Genomic DNA, 23,432 nt, shown 5'->3' on the forward strand with positions numbered 1-23,432 from the left:
GTAAATGCGTAGCGTGTGATAATATCACCACTACAGAAGAATTCTCTGATGCAACAGGTACAAAAGCCTATAAGATTACACACCAAATTAATTGTGGCACAATAGGAGTAATCTATAGTGCAAAATGTCCGTGTGATAAGATCTACATAGGAATGACTACTAGAGAATTACGCAGGAGGACGAGAGAACACGTCTTGGACATTAGAGCAGCCAAGGAAATAGATGATATTTCTGGAATGAAGACTATACCAAGACACTTCAAACAATTTCACCAGTGCGATGACACCCAACTCAGAGTTAGTGGCATAGACAGAGTGATAATAACTGAAAGAGGAGGCAACTGGAAGAAGCTTTTGGCCCAGAAGGAAGTCAGATGGATTTCCACACTAAATGCTCTTACACCAATAGGCCTTAATGAATCCCTGAGTTTTTCACCTTTTCTATGATCGTTAGATTTAGGTTCTGAGTGATGAGATTTGTCCCAAGCCTTTATCATGATAGCTAATTTGACCCATCTGAATTTTTAACTTGTTTTTAATCTGTTTTTAATATGTTTTCTTCATTTGTACTAATTTCTTCTTATTTTAATCCTAGTTATTTCGCCATCAAGTTCCATCCCATTAACACCTGTGTGCCTTTTATCCCTCAACAAGTACATCAGATAATTTCGCATGGACGGCTCGGTGAACAATTAAATTCCACCAAGATGATTTGTTGAGATTCCTGTACAGTGTTTTATACATCACATTTTACTTTCACCTTCACCTCACATACTTTTTATTTATCTTTCACAGCCCCTGCCAACCCCCCAAACAAACTTCCCCCAACTACAACATGATTAACCTTTCCCCCCCCCCCCCTTCTTTTATACCTTAGTATTTACCTATACATTCACTTGCTATTCCACAGTCATATATGTCCCATTTTACTTTCTGGGGACATTATTTATAACGTCACTTCCACATGTCCTGTACTTTCCCAACCCCCCCCCCCCCCCTCCTTCCCCCCATACAATATGGTAATTTCTCACTGTCAGGTTCGTTCACTCTTTAGTCACAGTGGTCACAGCTTCACTTCACCGGATATACTTACACTGTTATCCCTTACACCTACCCATCTGACACACATTTTTATCACTACCATTTTTTCACTTTAATTACACATCCACTTTACATGTCTTTTATAATTTTTTTTTTTTTTTTTTATATATTTTATTATGTGTCTTTTACTCTTAATATTGTAAGAACCTGTATTTTATGTATGATGACTGTGTATGGCCAACACTGGGGGGTTTCTCAGCTTTTTCCTGTGTCTATGCCATGTATAATATATGTTGGCTTACTATATCATTATACAGTTAAATGTTTTTAATATGGACAAACTGTACAGGCTCCTCCATCATTTTTGAGCGTGCCTTGCAATATAGATATAGCTTGTGAATACAACAACATGAATCTATATTTACGCTATCATAAATGACATCCTAATCTATGTCTCATAAGAACTTCTTATGCGCATGCGCTTGTTACACGCAATACTCTTCACCTCTGTTGCCGCTTCCTGTCTCGGGATCGCGCCTTGCGTGCCGCGGTCCCGGAACCGGAAGTGACGACAGACGCCGCACGGCCGTGCAAGTGGCGCCCTCGGACGCCATACACTCTTTAAAAGGCACCCCACACCATACACACTCACGTTTCCCTTGATAAAGACGGCGAAACGCGCGTTGGGAAGCCTCCCAGTGGTCTCCTATATGTAAGTAATTCATTGATGGCCCTTGTGCATCTATATGTGATTAAGTTAGTATGCTCTAGGTTTACTATCATCAGTAGCTGAACAGACTTGCTGCATGCTTAGGGATACACCGGAAAACTGGAAACTATGGCCCTTATATTGTAACATTTATTGCATTGGGCATTAAATAGGTCTAACAATTGCAGTAGCTGAACAGTCTTGTTGTGTTTTCAGGGATACATCTGTAAACCAGAAATTATGGCCCATATATTGTAGCATTTATTGCATTGGGCACTCTTCATTTCTAGATGTATTAACTTGCCAACATACATGTTTATTCTTGAATGGTATTTATCCTCTAATCTGGTTAAACAGACTTTCTGCAGATAAAATTGTTTTCCGTAGCTACTGTTTGATGCTGTGTCTAACGGACTAGTGGATAGTTAACAGAACCCCTATATACATTTATATATACATCGTATAATAGGCTAACAACTGTGCTTTATAACTACATCATTGCCGGCCGATGTGGTTCCCCCAGCCTGGTGGAACACATGTGAAGTGTCTTCTGAATACACGTATCCTTTCATATCGCCAACATACATGTTGATATGATTTAGTATTCACATGTTCAAGTAATTTCCTTTAGGCACCAGCCTATCTTAATGTGGTGCACTTCATCTCTGCTCCACCTGACAGGGGTTGCACATGGTGCGCTATATATATATTATTAAGATTCAAAAAACTGTTTTTGTGTATTTTTATCCACTAGCCTAGCCAGAATATAATATATGAGGAATTCTTTCCACAGCCTCAGCATCTTGAGCATCTTTTGTATGGTTAACAACTGAGCTATATAAATACATCACTGCTGGCTGATGTGGTTCCTCCAGTCTGGTGGAGCACATATGGAGTGTTCTCTGAATACACGTATTTTTCCATATTGCTTATATACATGTTGATATGATTCAGTACCCACATGTTTAAGTAATTTCTCTTAGGCACTAGCCTATCTTATTGTGGTGCACTCCATCTCAGCTCCACCTGACAGGGGTTGCATATAGTGCTTTATACATTTCTAAAATTGCTTTGGTGTGATTATATCCACTAGCCTAGCTTGAATACAGTATATGAAGAACTCTTTCTACAGCTTCAGCATCTACTGTTGGAATTGTTATTGTATGCACATGGTCACATGTATACCGAATTTATCCTTTTAAAATAGCTTTTCTAATTTAGTGAGGAGTATCTACCAGATTCTCTAGAGATCTATTTAGGGAAAAATTGAGCCTATAGGATTAAATATTCATGCTCCTTATTTCCTACACACCTACGGCTTTATATGACCTTTTGACTACATGGACTAATTCGGTTTCATCATTCCATGAGTATACCTAACATTACTTGCATTGATTGTAACTGTATTTGCATACACTTTGATTACAAGTCCGGGGTGACCATTGGGGGTTATTCTGTATCATCATTGTTCTGCATCCTCCTCCCCTCTCCCCCCCTTTTTTCATAATCTTTGTATTTTAATCTTTTCTACATATTTGATTCAATAATAAATATTATTGTTTATATAACATGTGTTTCAGTGTTTTTTCTGTAGGTTTTCATGTATATATACACTGGAACAATTAATATGTTCTCTTGTTTATTGAACTCTACGGCAGTATTGTCATACAATCCCCAGATACCACTGTGGTAGGGAAATAAGACTGAAATCCGTGTATCACACACCAGTGCGAACCGCAAAATTCAGACTCTTCGCCGGTCTCATCCTGGCAACCTCATATATACCGAAATGGCTGCAAAGTTCAGATCTGGATACTCATGCCCAGCCTGTACCTTGCTGTCCATGACACACGGACGTCTGGATTCAGCCTAACACTGATAACGATTTCAGATTTACGGGGATACTGAGGCGGCTCTGATCCCTTTCTCCATCATTATTGTGGTAGTGTAGTAGCAATGATTCCACTTTCAGATCGCGCTCATAGTGTAGTAACACCAACTCCTTTTCTAAATGGCACTGTAATAATGTATTAGCCACACTATTAACTTCTTCACATGATACTGTTAAAGTGTAGCAGCACTGATAACTGGTAGCACTGTAATAGTGTAGTAATACTGATAACTTCCTCAATTACTACTACTATGATCGTTTACCAGCGCCGGTATTCACCAGCTCATGCAGGTGAATAGCGGCGCCGGGAATCAGGTACTCAGAGATCACTGTTGCTATAGTAACTCGCTCATTAGGTTACTATGGCAACGGTGGCAGCGGTGATGTCACCGCTTACCAACCCGCAGTCTCTGCTCACTCATTGAGTGATTAGACAGCACGAGGAGCAGAAGCGTTCTTGCTCCCCCGTGCTTCCTGATGTAGCAGAGCTAGATCGGTGACAGAAGACCAGGATCGAGGAGGGGTGAGAGGGAGTAATAAAGATGGAGTCCCTAACTGTGTCTGTGTATTTATTTCTAATAAAGTATTTTTTTCTGTGTGGTGTAACCCTTCATTGGAGATTCTAAATGGCCGGGTCAAACTTGGCCTGACAATAAGAATCTCGGACTTAATACCAGCTGGTAAAACAAAGCTGGTATTAACCCCTTATTACCCAGCGTGCGACCCGACACCAGGTCCGCTGGGAGAGTTGGACACAGCGCCAAAAGATGGCACTTCTATGAAAGCACCATTTTCTGGGGCAGCTGCAGACTGCAATACGCAGCAGGGGGCCCAGAAAGCTTGGGCCACTCTGCGCTGCAGATTCCAGTCCCTAGCTGTCTGGTTGTACCTGGCTGGACACAAAAATTGGGCGAAGCCCACGTCATTTTTTTTTAGATTTTTGGCAAAAAAACTCAAGGAAAAAGGGCTTCCCTGGATTTTTCATTGCCAGTGAAGGTAACACCAAGCAGGAGGGGTTAGCAGCCAGTAGCTGTTTAAGTTACCCTAGCAATAGAAAATGCAGCGAGAGCCTAAGCATTTTTTTTACCCCTAACCCTTTTGGGTTATGTGTTAGTTTTTTTTTTAATGAATTAAAAAAAAAAAAATCGACATGAGCTTCGCCATATTTTTGTATGCCAGCCAGGTACAGCAGGCAGGTACGGGTGGCCTCCAACCCCCAGCTGCCTATTTGTACCCAGCTGGGAACCAAAAATATAGGGAAGCCCTTTTTTTAATTATTTCATGAATTTCATAAAATAATTAAAAAAAAAAAAACCACATGGGCTTCGCCCAATTTATGTGTCCAGCCAGGTACAACTAGGCAGCTGGAGACTGGAATCCTCAGTACAGGGTGGCCCAAGCTTTCTGGGCCCCCCCACTGCGAATTGCAGTCCGCAGCTGCCCCAGAAAATGGCGCATTCATAGGAAGCGCCATCTTCTGGTGCTGTATCCAACTCTTCCAGCAGCCCTGGTATCGGGTGGCTCACTGGGTAATAATGGGGTTAGGGACAGCTTTGTATTATCAGCTGGCCCTAAGCCTGAAATTCATGGTGTCACGCCAATATTAGACATAGCCGCCATGAATTTCAAGTAAAGATAAAAAAAACACAACACAGAGAAAAATATTTTTATTAGAAATAAAACACAACACAATTAGTGACTCCATCTTTATTGAACTAAAGAACCCCCCTCCGCCGTCGTCCTGGGTCGAGGGTCCCGCGATGTCCAATCCGGATCCAATATCATCTGATTGAAAGGCAAACTGATCAGATGATGACACATCATCTGATCGGTTTGCCTTCTGATCAGATGATATTGGATTCAGGTCTTTGAACCTGACACAGGTTCAAGGACCTGAAACAGATTACACATCAGCTGATTGTCTAAAAGTCTCATGGGCTCCAGGACCCGCTGGTAAGCAGCTGATGCTATCATCTAATAGCATCATCCGATCGTTTAAGTCCAGGGAAGATCAGCTGATTCATTATCTGGTAGTTAAAAAGCCGGCAGGCTTTTCACCGCTGGACGTAAACAATCAGCTGCTTACCGGCAGGTCCTGGAGCCCATCGGACGTGACCCAGGAGACTGCAGAGAGGTGAGTAAGGTGAAGAGTTAATTCCAGCGGAGGATCTCCTACATGAACTGTATTCAACTTGTGACATCCCCTGACCTCCCTGTAGAGTGGTGTCGGTAAAACACTGCAAGAATACTGAATGTCTGGTGCAAGGAGTTCAGTTCATGCAGGAGGATCACCGGGGTTTTTCGGGGTTCACCTTGACGTCAGCGGGGGTTGCCTGCATTTATGTGGCATAGGCTGTGCACCAGGCATTCAGTATTCTTGCGGTGTTTTACCGCGACATCTCTTTGCAGGGAAGTCCGGGGATGTCAGGAGGTGAATACAATTCATGCTGGAGAATTACCGGGGGCTTTCCTGGAGATCCCCCGCTGGGATTAACTATTCACCTTGTGACGTCAGCGGGGGGTCCCTGCATTGTTTAATGCCACAGGTCACTGCAGAGAAGTTCGGGATGTCACAATGTGAATACAATTCATGCAGGGGGATTACCGAGCAATGCCGCCCACATTCTTGGAGATCCCCACTGGGATGAACTCTTTACATTGTGACATCAGCGGTGGTCCATGCATTGTTTACCGCGACACCTCGCTGTATAAGTTCAGGGATGTCAGGAGGTGAATACAATTCATACAGGGGGATTACTGTGGGATTTCCTGGAGATCCCCCGCTGTGATGAACTCTTTACCTTGTGACATCAGCGGGGGTCCCTGCAGAGGTGTCGCGCTTAACAATGGGAGATAAGATAACAGCTGCTGAAGCTGGCTATGTGGCTTTCTTCTATGAAGGAATCTACATAGCCATAGCTTTCTTTTCTCCCTAAAAACGCCCAAACGCATAAAATATAAAGCAACGTGGGCATTACACATGCGTTTTTTCTTGCTTTTTTCCCTGACTCCATTGAAGTCAATTGGGGAAAAAAGCAGGAAAAAACGCTAAAACAATTGACATGTTGCTTCTTTTTTCAGCAAGAAAAAAAGCAACTGAAAAAGAAGCAACGTGGGCACAGCAAGTCCTGATTCTCATAGACTTTGCTGGGATACTTTTTCCTTGCTTTTATTGATTAAAGAAGGGAATTTTGTTACTTACCGTAAATTCCTTTTCTTCTAGCTCTTATTGGGAGACCCAGACGATTGGGTGTATAGCACTGCCTCCGGAGGCCACACAAAGCAATTACACTAAAAAGTGTAAGGCCCCTCCCCTTCTGGCTATACACCCCCAGTGGGATCACTGGCTCACCAGTTTTAGTACAAAAGCAAGAAGGAGGAAAGCCAATAACTGGTTTAAACAAATTCACTCCGAGTAACATCGGAGAACTGAAAACCGTTCAACATGAACAACATGTGTACCCGCAAACAAACCAAAAATCCCGAAGGACAACAGGGCGGGTGCTGGGTCTCCCAATAAGAGCTAGAAGAAAAGGAATTTACGGTAAGTAACAAAATTCCCTTCTTCTTCGGCGCTCTATTGGGAGACCCAGACGATTGGGACGTCCAAAAGCTGTCCCTGGGTGGGTAAAGAAATACCTCATGTTAGAGCTGCAAGATAGCCCTCCCCTACGGGGAGGCAACTGCCGCCTGCAGGACTCTTCTACCTAGGCTGGCGTCCGCCGAAGCATAGGTATGCACCTGATAATGTTTGGTGAAAGTGTGCAGACTCGACCAGGTAGCTGCCCGGCACACCTGTTGAGCCGTAGCCTGGTGTCGCAATGCCCAGGACGCACCCACGGCTCTGGTAGAATGGGCCTTCAGCCCTGATGGAACCGGAAGCCCAGCAGAACGGTAGGCTTCAAGAATTGGTTCTTTGATCCATCGAGCCAGGGTGGCCTTAGAAGCCTGCGACCCTTTGCGCTTACCAGCGACAAGAACAAAGAGTGCATCCGAACGGCGCAGGGGCGCCGTGCGGGAAATGTAGATTCTGAGTGCTCTCACCAGATCTAACAAATGTAAATCCTTCTCATACCGATGAACTGCATGAGGACAAAACGAAGGCAAAGAGATATCCTGATTAAGATGAAAAGAGGATACCACCTTCGGGAGAAACTCCTGAATGGGGCGCAGCACTACCTTGTCCTGGTGGAAGACCAGGAAGGGAGCCTTGGAAGACAGCGCTGCTAGCTCAGACACTCTCCGAAGAGATGTGATCGCTACTAGAAAAGTCACTTTCTGTGATAGTCTAGAGAGTGAAACCTCCCTCAGAGGCTCGAAGGGCGGCTTCTGGAGGGCAACTAGTACCCTGTTCAGATCCCATGGATCCAACGGCCGCTTGTACGGGGGTACAATATGGCAAACCCCCTGCAGGAACGTGCGCACCTTAGGAAGGCGTGCCAAACGCCTCTGAAAAAAGACGGATAGCGCCGAGACTTGTCCTTTAAGGGAGCCGAGCGACAAACCTTTTTCTAACCCAGATTGCAGGAAAGAAAGAAAGGTAGGCAATGCAAATGGCCAGGGAGACACTCCCTGAGCAGAGCACCAGGATAAGAATATCCTCCACGTTCTGTGGTAGATCTTAGCAGACGTGGGCTTCCTAGCCTGTCTCATGGTGGCAACGACCCCTTGGGATAAGCCTGAAGACGCTAGGATCCAGGACTCAATGGCCACACAGTCAGGTTCAGGGCCGCAGAATTCCGATGGAAAAACGGCCCTTGGGACAGTAAGTCTGGTCGGTCTGGTAGTGCCCACGGTTGGCCGACCGTGAGATGCCACAGATCCGGATACCACGCCCTCCTCGGCCAGTCTGGAGCGACGAGTATGACGCGGCTGCAGTCGGATCTGATCTTGCGTAGCACTCTGGGCAAGAGAGCCAGAGGTGGAAACACATAAGGGAGCCGGAACTGCGACCAATCTTGCACTAGGGCGTCTGCTGCTAGAGCTCTTTGATCGCGAGACCGTGCCATGAAGGTTGGGACCTTGTTGTTGTGCCGGGACGCCATTAGGTCGACGTCCGGCCTTCCCCATCGGCGACAGATTTCCTGAAACACGTCCGGGTGAAGGGACCATTCCCCTGCGTCCATGCCCTGGCGACTGAGGAAGTCTGCTTCCCAGTTTTCTACGCCGGGGATGTGAACTGCGGATATGGTGGAGGCCGTGGCTTCCACCCACATCATAATGCGCCGGACTTCCTGGAAGGCTTGCCGACTGCGTGTCCCCCCTTGGTGATTGATGTATGCCACCGCTGTGGAGTTGTCCGACTGAATTCGGATCTGCTTTCCTTCCAGCCACTGCTGGAAGGCTAGTAGGGCAAGAAACACTGCTCTGATTTCCAGAACATTGATCTGAAGGATGGACTCCTGCTGAGTCCACGTACCCTGAGCCCTGTGGTGGAGAAACACTGCTCCCCACCCTGACAGACTCGCGTCTGTCGTGACCACCGCCCAGGACGGTGGTAGGAAGGATCTTCCCTGTGATAATGAGGTGGAAAGGAGCCATCACTGCAGAGAGTCCTTGGCCGTCTGGGAAAGGGAGACTTTCCTGTCCAGGGATGTTGACTTCCCGTCCCATTGGCGGAGAATGTCCCATTGAAGTGGACGCAGATGAAACTGCGCAAACGGGACTGCCTCCATTGCCGCCACCATCTTCCCGAGGAAGTGCATGAGGCGTCTTAAGGAGTGCGACTGACTTTGAAGGAGAGCCTGCACCCCAGTCTGTAGAGACCGCTGCTTGTCCAGCGGAAGCTTCACTATCGCTGAGAGAGTATGAAACTCCATGCCAAGATACGTTAGTGATTGGGTCGGTGACAGATTTGACTTTGGGAAGTTGATGATCCACCCGAACGCCTGGAGAGTCTCCAGTGCAAAATTCAGGCTGAGTTGGCATGCCTCCTGAGAGGGTGCCTTGACCAGTAGATCGTCCAAGTAAGGGATCACAGAGTGTCCGTGAGAGTGCAAGACTGCTACCACTGCTGCCATGATCTTGGTGAACACCCGAGGGGCTGTCGCCAGACCAAATGGCAGAGCCACGAACTGAAGATGGTCGTCTCCTATCACGAAGCGTAGAAAGCGTTGGTGCTCCGTAGCAATCGGCACGTGGAGATAAGCATCTTTGATGTCTATTGATGCTAGGAAATCTCCTTGGGACATTGAGGCAATGACTGAGCGGAGGGATTCCATCCGGAACCGCCTGGCGTTCACATGCTTGTTGAGCAGTTTTAGGTCCAGAACAGGACGGAAGGAGCCGTCCTTTTTTGGAACCACAAAGAGATTGGAGTAAAATCCTCGCCCCCGTTCCTGAGGGGGGACAGGGATCACGACTCCTTCTGCTCTTAGAGAGTCCACCGCCTGCAGCAGGGCATCTGCTCGGTTGGGGTGTGGGGAGGTTCTGAAGAACCGAAGTGGAGGCCGAGAACTGAACTCTATCCTGTACCCGCGAGACAAAATGTCTGTTACCCACCGGTCTTTGACCTGTGACAGCCAAATGTCGCAAAAGCGGGAGAGCCTGCCACCGACCGAGGATGCGGAGGGAGGAGGCCGAAAGTCATGAGGTAGCCGCCTTGGAAGCGGTTCCTCCATTTGCTTTCCTGGGGCGTGAGTGAGCCCGCCAGGAATCTGAGCTCCCTTGTCCTTTCTGGGTCGTTTTGGACGAGGAGAATTGGGCCTTGCCCGAGCCTCGAAAGGACCGAAACCTCGACTGCCACTTTTTCTGTTGAGGTTTACTTGCTCTGGGCTGTGGCAAGGAAGAGTCCTTACCCTTGGACTGTTTTATGATTTCAGCCAATGGCTCACCAAACAGTCTGTCTCTAGATAATGGCAAGCTGGTTAAGCATTTTTTGGAACCAGCATCTGCTTTCCAGTCCTTTAACCATAAGGCTCTGCGCAAAACCACAGAATTGGCGGCCGCCATAGAGGTACGGCTCGTAGATTCTAGGACAGCATTGATAGCATAGGTCGCAAACGCAGACATTTGCGAAGTTAGGGACGCCACCTGCGGTACTGCTGGATGCATGATAGCATCCACCTGTGCCAGACCAGCTGAAATAGCTTGGAGTGCCCACACGGCCGCGAATGCTGGAGCAAACGACGCGCCGATAGCTTCATAGACAGATTTCAACCAAAGGTCCATCTGTCTGTCGTTGGCATCTTTAAGTGAAGCGCCATCCTCTACTGCGACTATAGATCTAGCCGCAAGCTTGGAAATTGGGGGATCCACCTTTGGACACTGGGTCCAGCGTTTGGCCACTTCAGAGGGAAAAGGATAACGGGTATCCTTAGAACGTTTAGAGAAACGCTTGTCTGGATGAGCGTCGTGCTTCTGGATTGATTCTCTGAAGTCAGAGTGGTCCAAAAAAGCACTTAATTTACGCTTGGGATACAGGAAATGGAACTTCTCCTGCTGTGCAGCTGCCTCCTCTGCTGAAGGAGCTGGTGGAGAAATATCCAACAGTCTATTAATCGCCGATATAAGGTCATTAACCATGGCGTCACCATCAGGGGCATCCAGATTGAGAGGGGCCTCAGGATTAGAATCCTGATCACCGTCCTCAGTCTCATCACAGAGAGACTCTTCTCGCTGAGACCCTGAGCAGTGTGATGACGTCGAGGGTCTTTCCCAGCGAGCTCGCTTAGGCTGCCTGGGACTGTCATCTGAGTCAGAGACTTCAGCTTGTGATGCTTGAGACCCCCTTGAAGTACGGATTAGTTCCAACTGAGGGGGACCGGAGAGCATAGACACAGCAGTGTCCATGGTCTGAGGAGCTGGCCTGGCCTGCAAGGTCTCCAGGATTTTTGTCATAGTCACAGACATTTTATCAGCAAACACTGCAAAGTCTGTCCCCGTCACCGGGGCAGGGTTCACAGGCGTCTCTGCCTGGGCTACCACCACAATAGGCTCTGGCTGACGAAGTGCCACTGGGACTGAACATTGCACACAATGTGAGTCATTGGAGCCTGCCGGTAGATCAGCCCCACATGCAGTACAAACAGTGTACACAGCCCGTGCCTTGGCAGTCTTGCGTTTTGCGGATGACATGTTGCTGCCTCCTCAGAGCAGTACAGGGTGTCCAGCCAAGAAGCGACCTTACAGTGCACTATATAAATATATATATATATATATGGTACCAAGAAAAAAGTACACTAATATAACACTGAGGCACTAGAGGGGCCAGCACTACTGTGCTGCTTACCGCCCGCTTAGGAGCGGTGTGTGGACGCCAGAAATCCCTCTAGTCTGGGTCTCCCAGAGCCTGCTGCCTTTCCCCAGCCAGACCGCATGTGTAATGGCTGCCGGCGTCCTTGTGGAGAGGGGGGGCGGGCCCTGGGCGTACACCGACGAAGAGCGGGAAGTCTGCTTCCCCCTGTGCCTAGTGAGAGGGCTGGAGCATGTAAATAAAGCTCCAGCCCTCGGCGCTGTTAATTGAGCAGCGTCTCTCCCCTACCCTGATTGACAGGGTGGGGGCGGGAACGAAGCGGCGCTAGGCCGCAGAAGCCGGGGGCTAAAGTTAGAAGCGCCGCCGCCGTAAAAGCGCGGTCGGCGCAAAGTCCCCGGCGCACTACAAGTCGCAGCTGCGCCGCCGCTCCAGGAGCGGTCGGTGCAGTAGTTCCCAACATGAAACGTCACTCAGCAAAGCTGCAGTGACCTAACCCCGGCGCACAGCGCTACTGTCCCCGGCGCACTATAACGCTCAGCAAGCCTTGAGAGTGTCCGTGCCTGCCGGGGACACAGAGTACCTGAAAGTTGCAGGGCCTTGTCCCTGAACGGCACTCCCGCTCCAAATCCAGCAGGTTCTATGGGTCTGTGGATGGAGCCCGGCCCCAGGGCTTGGGGGCCGGCAAGATCCCACTTCCACAGAGCCCTCCAGGGGATGTGGAAGGAAAACAGCATGTGGGCTCCAGCCTCTGTACCAGCAATAGGTACCTCAACCTTACAAGCACCACCGCGGGTGAGAAGGGAGCATGCTGGGGGCCCCATATGGGCCCTCTTTTCTTCCATCCGATATAGCCAGCAGCTACTGCTGACTACAAACAGTGGAGCTATGCGTGGATGTCTGACCTCCTTCGCACAAAGCAGAAAACTGGTGAGCCAGTGATCCCACTGGGGGTGTATAGCCAGAAGGGGAGGGGCCTTACACTTTTTAGTGTAATTGCTTTGTGTGGCCTCCGGAGGCAGTGCTATACACCCAATCGTCTGGGTCTCCCAATAGAGCGCCGAAGAAAAAAGCAATGAAAAACGCTAGAAAAAACGCTGTAAAAACGCCCTGTGGACACAAGGCCTAAGGCTATGTGCCCACAGTGCTTTTTTTTCAGCACAAAAAAAGCTGCTTTTTTCTGTGCTTCTTTTCATGCTTTCATGCTTTTTTTCATGCTTCTTTTCATGCTTTCATGCTTTTTTTCTTGCTTTTTTTCATGCTTTTTTTCATGCTTCTTTTCATGCTTTTTTTGTTACTATTGAATGCTTGTTTCAGCTCATTAAAGTTGGATGTGAAAAAAAGGTGTTCTGATGTCATTTCCTTGTTCAGCCCATTTTTTTCAATCTCCATTTTGGAATAAAAGTGACAGGAAAATGATGATCTATTAGATCGTTTACCAGCACCGCTATTTACCGGCTCATGCAGGTGAATAGCGGCACCGGGAATCAGGTGCTCGGAGATCACCGTTGCTATAGCAACCTGCTCATTAGGTTACTATGGTAACAGTGGTAGCGGTGATGTCACCGCTTACCAACCTGCAGTCTCTGCTAACTCATTGAGTGATTAGACAGCACGGGGATTTGAAGCGTTCTTCCTCCCCCGTGCTTTCTGATATAGCAGAGCTAGATCGGTGACAGAAGACCAGGATTGAGGAGGGGTGAGAGGGAGTAATAAAGATGGAGTCCCTAAGTGTGTCTGTGTATTTATTTTTAATAAAGTATTTTTTGTGTGGTGTCTTTTTTTAACCCTTTATTGGAGATTCTTAATATCTGGGTCAAACTTGGCTTCACATTAAGAATCTCGGGCTTAATACCAGCTGGTAAAACAAAGCTGGTATTAACCCCTTATTACGCAGCATGCCACCTGGCACCATGTCCACTGGAAGAGTTGGATACAGCGCCAAAAGATGACGCTTCTATGAAAACACCATTTTCTGGGGCAGCTGCGGACTGCAATACACAGTGGGTGGCCCAGAAAGCTTGGGCCACTCAGCGTTGCGGTTTCCAGTCCCCAGCTGTCTGGTTGTACCTGGCTGGACACAAAAATTGGGCTAAGCCCATGGAATTTTTTTTTTAATTTTTTGGCAAAAAAACTCAAGAAAAAAGGGCTTAACTGGATTTTTCATTGCCAGTGAAGGTAACACCAAGCAGGAGGGGTTAGCAGCCAGTAGCTGTTTAAGTTACCCTAGCAATAGAAAATGCAGCGAGAGCTGAAGCATTTTTTTTTACCCCTAACCCTTTTGGGTTATGTGTTTGTTTTTTTTTGTTTTTTTTTTGAATGAATTAAAAAAAAAAAATCGACATGGGCTTCGCCATATTTTTGTATGCCAGCCAGGTACAGCAGGCAGGTACGGGCTGCTCCCAACCCCCAGCTGCCTATTTGTACCCAGCTGGGAACCAAAAATATAGGGAAGCCCTTTTTTTAATTATTTCATGAATTTCATAAAATAATTTTAAAAAAAAACGACATGGGCTTCGCCCAATTTATGTTTCCAGCCAGGTACAACTAGGCAGCTGGGGACTGGAATCCGCAGTACAGGGTGGCCCAAGCTTTCTGGCCCCCCCACTGCGAATTTCAGTCCGCAGCTGCCCCAAAAAATGGCGCATTCATAGGAAGCGCCATCTTCTGGTGCTGTATCCAAATCTTCCAGCAGCCCTGGTATCGGGTGGCTCACTGGGTAATAATGGGGTTAGGGACAGCTTTGTATTATCACCTGGCCCTAAGCCTGAAATTCATGGTGTCACGCCAATATTAGACATAGCCGCCATGAATTTCAAGTAAAGATAAAAAAAACACAACACAGAGAAAAATATTTTTATTAGAAATAAAACACAACACAATTAGTGACTCCATCTTTATTGAACTAAAGAACCCCCCTCCGCCGTAGTCCTGGGTCGAGGGTCCCGCGATGTCCAATCCGGATCCAATATCATCTGATTGAAAGGCAAACTGATCAGATGATGACACATCATCTGATCGGTTTGCCTTCTGATCAGATGATATTGGATTCAGGTCTTTGAACCTGACACAGGTTCAAGGACCTGAAACAGATTACACATCAGCTGATTGTCTAAAAGTCTCATGGGCTCCAGGACCCGCTGGTAAGCAGCTGATGCTATCACCTAATAGCATCATCCGATCGTTTACGTCCAGGGAAGATCAGCTGATTCATCATCTGGTAGTTAAAAAGCCGGCAGGCTTTTCACCGCTGGACGTAAACAATCAGCTGCTTACCGGCAGGTCCTGGAGCCCATCGGACGTGACCCAGGAGACTGCAGAGAGGTGAGTAAGGTGAAGAGTTAATTCCAGCGGCGAATCTCCTACATGAACTGTATTCAACTTGTGACATCCCCTGACCTCCCTGTAGAGTGGTGTCGGTAAAACACTGCAAGAATACTGAATGTCTGGTGCATGGCAAAAGGTGAACACAGTTCATGCAGGAGGATCACCGGGGTTTTTCGGGGTTCACCTTGACGTCAGCGGGGGTTGCCTGCATTTATGTGGCATAGGCTGTGCACCAGGCATTCAGTATTCTTGCGGTGTTTTACCGCGACATCTCTTTGCAGGGAAGTCCGGGGATGTCAGGAGGTGAATACAATTCATGCTGGAGAATTACCTTTCCTGGAGATCCCCCGCTGGGATGAACTATTCACCTTGTGACGTCAGCGGGGGTCCCTGCATTGTTTAATGCCACACATCACTGCAGAGAAGTTCAGGATGTCACAATGTGAATACAATTCATGCAGGGGGATTACCGAGCAATGCCGCCCACATTCTTGGAGATCCCCGCTGGGATGAACTCTTTACATTGTGACATCAGCGGCGGTCCATGCATTGTTTACCGCGACACCTCGCTGTATAAGTTCGGGGATGTCACAAGGTGAATACAATTCATACAGGGGGATTACTGTGGGATTTCCTGGAGATCCCCCGCTGTGATGAACTCTTTACCTTGTGACGTCAGCGGGGGTCCCTGCAGAGGTGTCGCGCTAAACAATGGGAGATAAGATAACAGCTCCGGAAGCTGGCTATGTGGCTTTCTTCTATGAAGAAATCTACATAGCCATAGCTTTCTTTTCTCCCTAAAAACGCCCAAACGCATAAAATATAAAGCAACGTGGGCATTACACATGCGTTTTTTCTTGCTTTTTTCCCTGACTCCATTGAAGTCAATTGGGGAAAAAAGCAGGAAAAAACGCTAAAACAATTGACATGTTGCTTCTTTTTTCAGCAAGAAAAAAAGCAACTGAAAAAGAAGCAACGTGGGCACAGCAAGTCCCGATTCTCATAGACTTTGCTGGGATGCTTTTTCCTTGCTTTTATTGATTAAAAAAAGCAATGAAAAACGCTAGAAAAAACGCTGTAAAAACGCCCTGTGGGCACAGGGCCTAAAAACGCCCTGTGGGCACAAGGCCTAATAGAGTAATAGCCTTAATACTGATAATACGATGTGATAGTAATGCACCACGGATACCTTTTGCAGAGAGTACTGTAGTAGTGGAGGAACACCGATAACTTTTTTAGCTAGTACTGTAATTACCTAATTGCTCTAACACCTTCCTTAGATAATATTCTGACAATAAAGCAACGTACCGGCATAGTAAGATAGCAGTGATACTGTTCCCAGATGGTACTGCGATAGTTAGAAAACAAGGATGCCTTTCCCAGATGGTACTATGATAGTAATGCAGCAAAGATACCTTTCCCAAATGATACTGTGATAGTAAGGCAGCAGAGATACCTTTCCCAGATGGTACTATGATAGTAAGGCAGCAGAGATACCTTTCCCAGATGATACTGTGATAATAAGGCAGCAGAGATACCTTTCCCAGATGATACTGTGATAGTAAGGCAGCAGAGATACCTTTCCCAGATGATACTGTGATAATAAGGCAGCAGAGATACCTTTCCCAGATGATACTGTGATAATAAGGCAGCAGAGATACCTTTCCCAGATGATACTGTGATAGTAAGGCAGCAGAGATACCTTTCCCAGATGATACTGTGATAGTAAGGCAGCAGAGATACCTTTCCCAGATGATACTGTGATAGTAAGGCAGCAGAGATACCTTTCCCAGATGATACTATGATAGTAAGGCAGCAGAGATACCTTTCCCAGATGATACTGTGATAATAAGGCAGCAGAGATACCTTTCCCAGATGATACTGTGATAATAAGGCAGCAGAGATACCTTTCCCAGATGATACTGTGATAATAAGGCAGCAGAGATACCTTTCCCAGATGATACTGTGATAGTAAGGCAGCAGAGATACCTTTCCCAGATGATACTGTGATAGTAAGGCAGCAGAGATACCTTTCCCAGATGGTACTATGATAGTAAGGCAGCAGAGATACCTTTCCCAGATGGTACTATGATAGTAAGGCAGCAGAGATACCTTTCCCAGATGATACTGTGATAGTGTAGGAGTCTAATAATTTGATATACTTTGATATGATAATAATGCAAGACTGATACTTTTCTTACAATGTGCTGTGATAATAAGGCAGGCGTGATACCTTTCCCAGGTAGTACTGTGATAATGTAGCGGCGTTGATTGCCCATTCCACTGGGTTGTAGCTGTCATATTCCAGTTGCCTCTGCAGGGTAGTGTGGCAGTACTGGGCGGCCTTTTCGTCCTGCTTCAGGTGTTTGTACACTTGCGCCAGATAGTACAGTGTGTGGGTATAGACCCTCTCAAACCTGTAATAGTAAAGTGGGAGTTAAAGCCAAGTCTATTAGTGAGAAGAAGGGTGGGGGGGGGGACACGTAACACCGACCTCTTTGCTCTCTCCTGCTCCGTGAGGGTTTGCTCCTCGAGTGTAAAGTGCTCATCAGGATCAGTGGGGGGCTTCCCAATCTGGTAGAAAGAAGAAAACATTCTGAGCTTATCTGTTGATCAGCAGCAGACACCTGCCACTATTTACATATGGGGGATATTTAGTATGTGTGGCCAGCCATGGGAACCATGAAAATACTACAAAGTGAGGACTGGAGAGCTTCACTATAAGGCTATGTGCCCACGGGGGAAAGTGTCCTGCGGTTATATCCGCAGGACATTCCGCAGGAGCTCCCAGAAATCCGCAGCACAATTTTGTCTGCGGTTTATTTGCGGAATGTCCTGCGGATATGGTGCGGGCATTCTGCATTGAGGATACAGAACCATGGCTTCAGCACTGCATCCTCAATGCAGAACAAGTGCTGCAGTGATCAGGGGAGTTCATACCTCCATCACGCAGCACTTCTCTCCGGCGTCTGTCAGCGTCTCTACACTGTGCAGGAGAAGGTGGGCGGGCCTGAACTAGCTCTGGCTGTCACATGACCGGAGCTCGTGCAGGCCCTGCCCACCTCCTCCTTCCTGCTCATGGATCCACCGCGCTCCAGCCTCCTGTGCACTGAGGGAAAGTGACCGGGTGTCTGCTGTCAAGGCAGGTAAGTATGGGACCATCCGCAGGTAAATCCGCAGGAATAATTGACATTCAGTTATGTGCGGCTGCGGGACATCCGCAACATATTCCGCAGTCGCACATTCCGCAACGTGGACACAGACACTCCCCATGTCCCATAGGATAACATGGGGAGTGTCTGTACATTCTAAAACCTGCGGATTTATCTGGAAAATCCAGATAAAGCCGCAGGTTTTCCGCAGCAAAATCCACAGAAGCAAGCTCCCGTGGGCACATGGCCTAAAGGGGTTTACAGGGTAGAAGCACATGGCTGCTTCCTTCCAAAACTAACATCACCTGTCCACAGGTCAGGACGGGGACAGCAGCTCACCCCATTCACTTCAAAGGAACACGCACAACCCATGACCAGCAGCAGCTAGGTTTTTCTAATCCTGGATAGCTACATCCGTCGAGATTGGGTGCAAGTTCATAAAGCAGGCTAAGGAGCTGAGCCTGATGAGTGTCAGCTGTGTAATACAGTCAACACCTGCCACTAACTGCAGTGATCAGAGCTAGCTCCAATCGCTACTGTTTAACCACTTTAAATGTCGCTCTCAAACTCTTCGTTGCAGTTTGGGAAGGGAGTTCATTCCGATGCCCATCAAATTAATATGGTCATTCTTAATTACTACTCATCCTGTAAAAAAAAAAGAATAATATCACTATGTATATGGAAAAAAAAAAAAAAAAAAAAAAATAAGAACGCCTTTTGGAAGAAGGGAGGAAAAAAAAAAACCCATCAAAAAGGGGTTAATGATATTGTCAAGGTATTGCTATTTTTATGGCCTGTTGGTAGTCTAGCAGATAGACGTAGTATGGATGGTAATTAGGGTTATTAGTGACTGTTTATAACAGGCGTAACTAAAATTTAGGACCTTTGCATTAAAAGAAAAAAAATTTAAACGCCAGGTCTCCTGAGGCTTATGTGACATTGTTATATCATGTGAGCGCTGCAGCTAATCAGTAGCTTACATAGGGCAGAATAATGTCACGTGATCTTTGGGAGATCTAGAGCAGACATCACTGAAATGCTGCCATGGGAGGCAATTATAGGGTATTTTTTATTTTACAAGGGAGGGCTACTATATTCAAAAAGGTGTTGCTCAGGTAGTGGACAATCCCTTTAAGCTGGCACTAGGGGGAGCTCACTGCAGAGATTCATCTAACTCCTGTCATTAATTTCATGCTTCTTGAACAAAGGGAGCATGAAAATCTGATGGGCCTCATCACAGAGATATAATATAGTTTAAAAGAAGGGAATTTTGTTTACTTACCGTAAATTCCTTTTCTTCTAGCTCCAATTGGGAGACCCAGACAATTGGGTGTATAGCTACTGCCTCCGGAGGCCACACAAAGCATTACACTTAAAAGTGTAAGGCCCCTCCCCTTCTGCCTATACACCCCCGTGGGATCACGGGCTCCTCAGTTTTAGTGCCAAAGCAAGAAGGAGGAAAGCCAATAACTGGTTTAAGAACAAATTCAATCCGAAGGAACATCGGAGAACCGAAACCATTCAACATGAACAACATGTGTACCCGAAAAAAACAAAAATCCCTAAGCAAACAGGGCGGGTGCTGGGTCTCCCAATTGGAGCTAGAAGAAAAGGAATTTACGGTAAGTAAACAAAATTCCCTTCTTCTTTGGCGCTCCATTGGGAGACCCAGACAATTGGGACGTCCAAAAGCAGTCCCTGGGTGGGTATAATAACCCCTCGTGATAGGACCGTAAAAACAGCCCTACCCTACAGGTGGGCAGTCGCCGCCTGAAGGACTTGTCTACCTAGGCTGGCGTCCGCCGAAGCGTAGGTATGCACTTGATAGTGTTTGGTAAAAGTGTGCAGACTCGACCAGGTAGCCGCCTGGCACACCTGCTGAGCTGTAGCCTGGTGCCGTAATGCCCAGGACGCACCCACGGCTCTGGTAGAATGGGCCTTCAGCCCTGAGGGAACCGGAAGCCCAGCAGAACGGTAGGCTTCAAGAATTGGTTCCTTGATCCACCGAGCCAGGGTGGATTTGGAAGCTTGCGACCCTTTGTGCTGACCAGCGACAAGGACAAAGAGTGCATCCGAGCGGCGCAGGGAAATGTAGATCCTGAGCGCTCTCACGAGATCCAACAAATGCAAATCCTTTTCACATTGATGAACTGGATGAGGGCACAAAGAAGGCAAGGAGATATCCTGATTAAGATGAAACGGGGATACCACCTTAGGGAGAAACTCCGGAATCGGGCGCAGAACCACCTTGTCCTGGTGAATCACCAGGAAGGGAGATTTGCATGACAGCGCTGCTAGCTCGGACACTCTCCGGAGAGACGTGACCGCTACTAGAAAGGCCACTTTCTGTGAAAGGCGAGAAAGGGAAACATCCCTCATAGGCTCGAAAGGCGGCTTCTGAAGAACAATTAGAACCCTGTTCAGATCCCAGGGCTCTAACGGCCGCTTGTAAGGAGGGACGATATGACAGACCCCTTGCAGGAACGTGCGTACCTGAGGAAGTCGTGCTAGGCGCTTCTGAAAAAATACAGATAGCGCTGAGACTTGCCCCTTGAGGGAGCTGAGCGACAAACCTTTTTCCAACCCGGATTGCAGGAAGGAAAGAAAAGTAGGCAATCCAAATGGCCAGGGAGAGACTCCCTGAGCAGAGCACCAAGACAAGAATATTTTCCACGTCCTGTGGTATATCTTGGCGGAGGTAGGTTTTCTGGCCTGTCTCATGGTGGCAATGACCTCTTGAGACAATCCTGAACCCGCTAGGATCCAGGACTCAATGGCCACACAGTCAGGTTCAGGGCCGCAGAATTCTGATGGAAAAACGGCCCTTGAGACAGCAAGTCTGGTCGGTCTGGTAGTGCCCACGGTTGGTCTACCGCGAGGTGCCACAGATCCGGGTACCACGACCTCCTTGGCCAGTCTGCAGCGACGAGGATGGCGCGGCGGCAGTCGGACCTGATCTTGCGCAGCACTCTGGGCAACAGAGCCAGAGGTGGAAACACATAAGGAAGCCGGAACTGCGACCAATCTTGAACTAAGGCGTCTGCCGCCAGAGCTCGGTGATCGTGAGACCGTGCCATGAAAACTGGGACCTTGTTGTTGTGCCGAGACGCCATTAGGTCGACGTCCGGCATCCCCCAGCGGCGACAGATCTCCTGAAACACGTCCGGGTGAAGAGACCATTCCCCTGCGTCCATACCCTGGCGACTGAGGAAGTCTGCTTCCCAGTTGTCCACGCCTGGGATGTGAACTGCGGATATGGTGGAAGCCGTGTCTTCCACCCACGTCAGAATCCGCCGGACTTCCTGGAAGGCTTGCCGACTGCAAGTTCCTCCTTGGTGGTTGATGTATGCCACCGCTGTGGAGTTGTCCGACTGAATACGGATCTGCTTGCCTTCCAGCCACTGCTGGAAGGCTTGTAGGGCAAGATACACTGCTCTGACCTCCAGAACGTTGATCTGAAGGGTGGACTCTTGCTGAGTCCACGTACCTTGAGCCCTGTGGTGGAGAAAGACTGCTCCCCACCCTGACAGACTCGCATCTGTCGTCACCACCGCCCAGGATGGGGGTAGGAAGGATTTCCCTTTCGACAATGAGGTGGGAAGCAGCCACCATCGAAGAGAATCCTTGGCCGCCTGAGAGAGAGAGACGTTTCTGTCGAGGGACTTCGACCTCCCGTCCCATTGGCGGAGAATGTCCCATTGTAGTGGACGCAGATGAAACTGCGCGAAAGGGACTGCCTCTATTGCTGACACCATCTTCCCTAGGAAGTGCATGAGGCGTCTCAAGGGGTGTGACTGGCCTTGAAGGAGAGATTGCACCCCTGTCTGAAGTGAACGCTGTTTGACAAGCGGAAGCTTCACTATCGCTGAGAGAGTATGAAACTCCATGCCAAGATATGTTATCGACTGGGTCGGGGTTAGATTTGACTTGGAAAAGTTGATGATCCACCCGAAACCCTGGAGGGTCTCCAGCGCCACGTTCAGGCTGTGTTGGCATGCCTCTTGAGAAGGCGCCTTGACCAGCAGATCGTCTAAGTAAGGGATCACGGAGTGTCCCTGAGAGTGCAGGACTGCAACTACAGCTGCCATGACCTTGGTGAAGACCCGTGGGGCTGTCGCCAGACCAAAAGGCAGGGCTACGAACTGAAGGTGTTCGTCTCCTATAACGAAGCGTAGAAAACGCTGATGCTCTGGAGCAAATGGTACGTGGAGATAAGCATCCCTGATGTCTATTGATGCTAGGAAATCTCCTTGAGACATTGCGGCGATGACGGATCGGAGGGATTCCATCCGGAACCGTCTGGTTCTCACGTGGTTGTTGAGAAGTTTTAGGTCTAGAACGGGACGGAAAGACCCGTCCTTTTTTGGTACCACAAACAAATTGGAGTAAAAACCGTGACCTTGCTCTTGAAGAGGAACAGGGATCACCACTCCTTCCGCCTTTAGAGTGCACACCGCCTGCAGAAGAGCATCGGCTCGGTCGGGAGGCGGAGACGTTCTGAAGAATCGAGTTGGAGGACGAGAACTGAACTCTATCCTGTACCCGTGAGACAGAATGTCTCGCACCCAACGGTCTTGGACCTGTGGCAGCCAAATGTCGCCAAAGCGGGAGAGCCTGCCACCGACCGAGGATGCGGAGGGAGGAGGCCGGAAGTCATGAGGAAGCCGCCTTGGTAGCGGGTCTTCCGGCTGTCTTTTTTGGGCGTGACTGAGCCCGCCAAGAATCTGAACTCCTCTGATCCTTTTGAGTCCTTTTGGACGAGGAGAATTGGGACCTGCCCGAGCCTCGAAAGGACCGAAACCCCGACTGTCCCCTTCTCTGTTGGGGTTTGTTTTGTCTGGGCTGAGGCAAGGATGAATCCTTACCCTTGGACTGTTTAATGATTTCATCCAAACGCTCACCAAACAGCCGGTCACCAGAAAAAGGCAAACTGGTTAAACATTTTTTGGAAGCAGAATCTGCTTTCCATTCCCTTAACCACAAGGCTCTGCGTAAAACCACGGAGTTGGCGGATGCCACTGCCGTACGGCTCGTAGAGTCCAGAACCGCATTAATCGCATAAGACGCAAATGCAGACATTTGAGAGGTTAAGGATGCCACCTGCGGAACAGATGTACGGGTG

At 48.0% G+C, this 23,432-nt stretch overlaps 1 protein-coding gene across 1 annotated transcript in view; it reads right to left on the reverse strand.

Moving 5' to 3' along the window:
• Positions 1-23,432, reverse strand: part of KIFBP (kinesin family binding protein) — an 88,363-nt gene that overhangs the window by 44,127 nt on the left and 20,804 nt on the right. Inside the window, exons 3-4 of the mRNA XM_075348796.1 lie at positions 17,653-17,732; positions 17,392-17,575 (exon numbers count right to left, since the gene is read on the reverse strand). Coding sequence (XP_075204911.1) covers positions 17,392-17,575; positions 17,653-17,732 — 264 coding nt within the window. The remainder of the gene's footprint in view (positions 1-17,391; positions 17,576-17,652; positions 17,733-23,432) is intronic.

This window comes from Anomaloglossus baeobatrachus, chromosome 5 (genome assembly GCF_048569485.1).
Source record: "Anomaloglossus baeobatrachus isolate aAnoBae1 chromosome 5, aAnoBae1.hap1, whole genome shotgun sequence".
NCBI lineage: Eukaryota > Metazoa > Chordata > Amphibia > Anura > Aromobatidae > Anomaloglossus > Anomaloglossus baeobatrachus.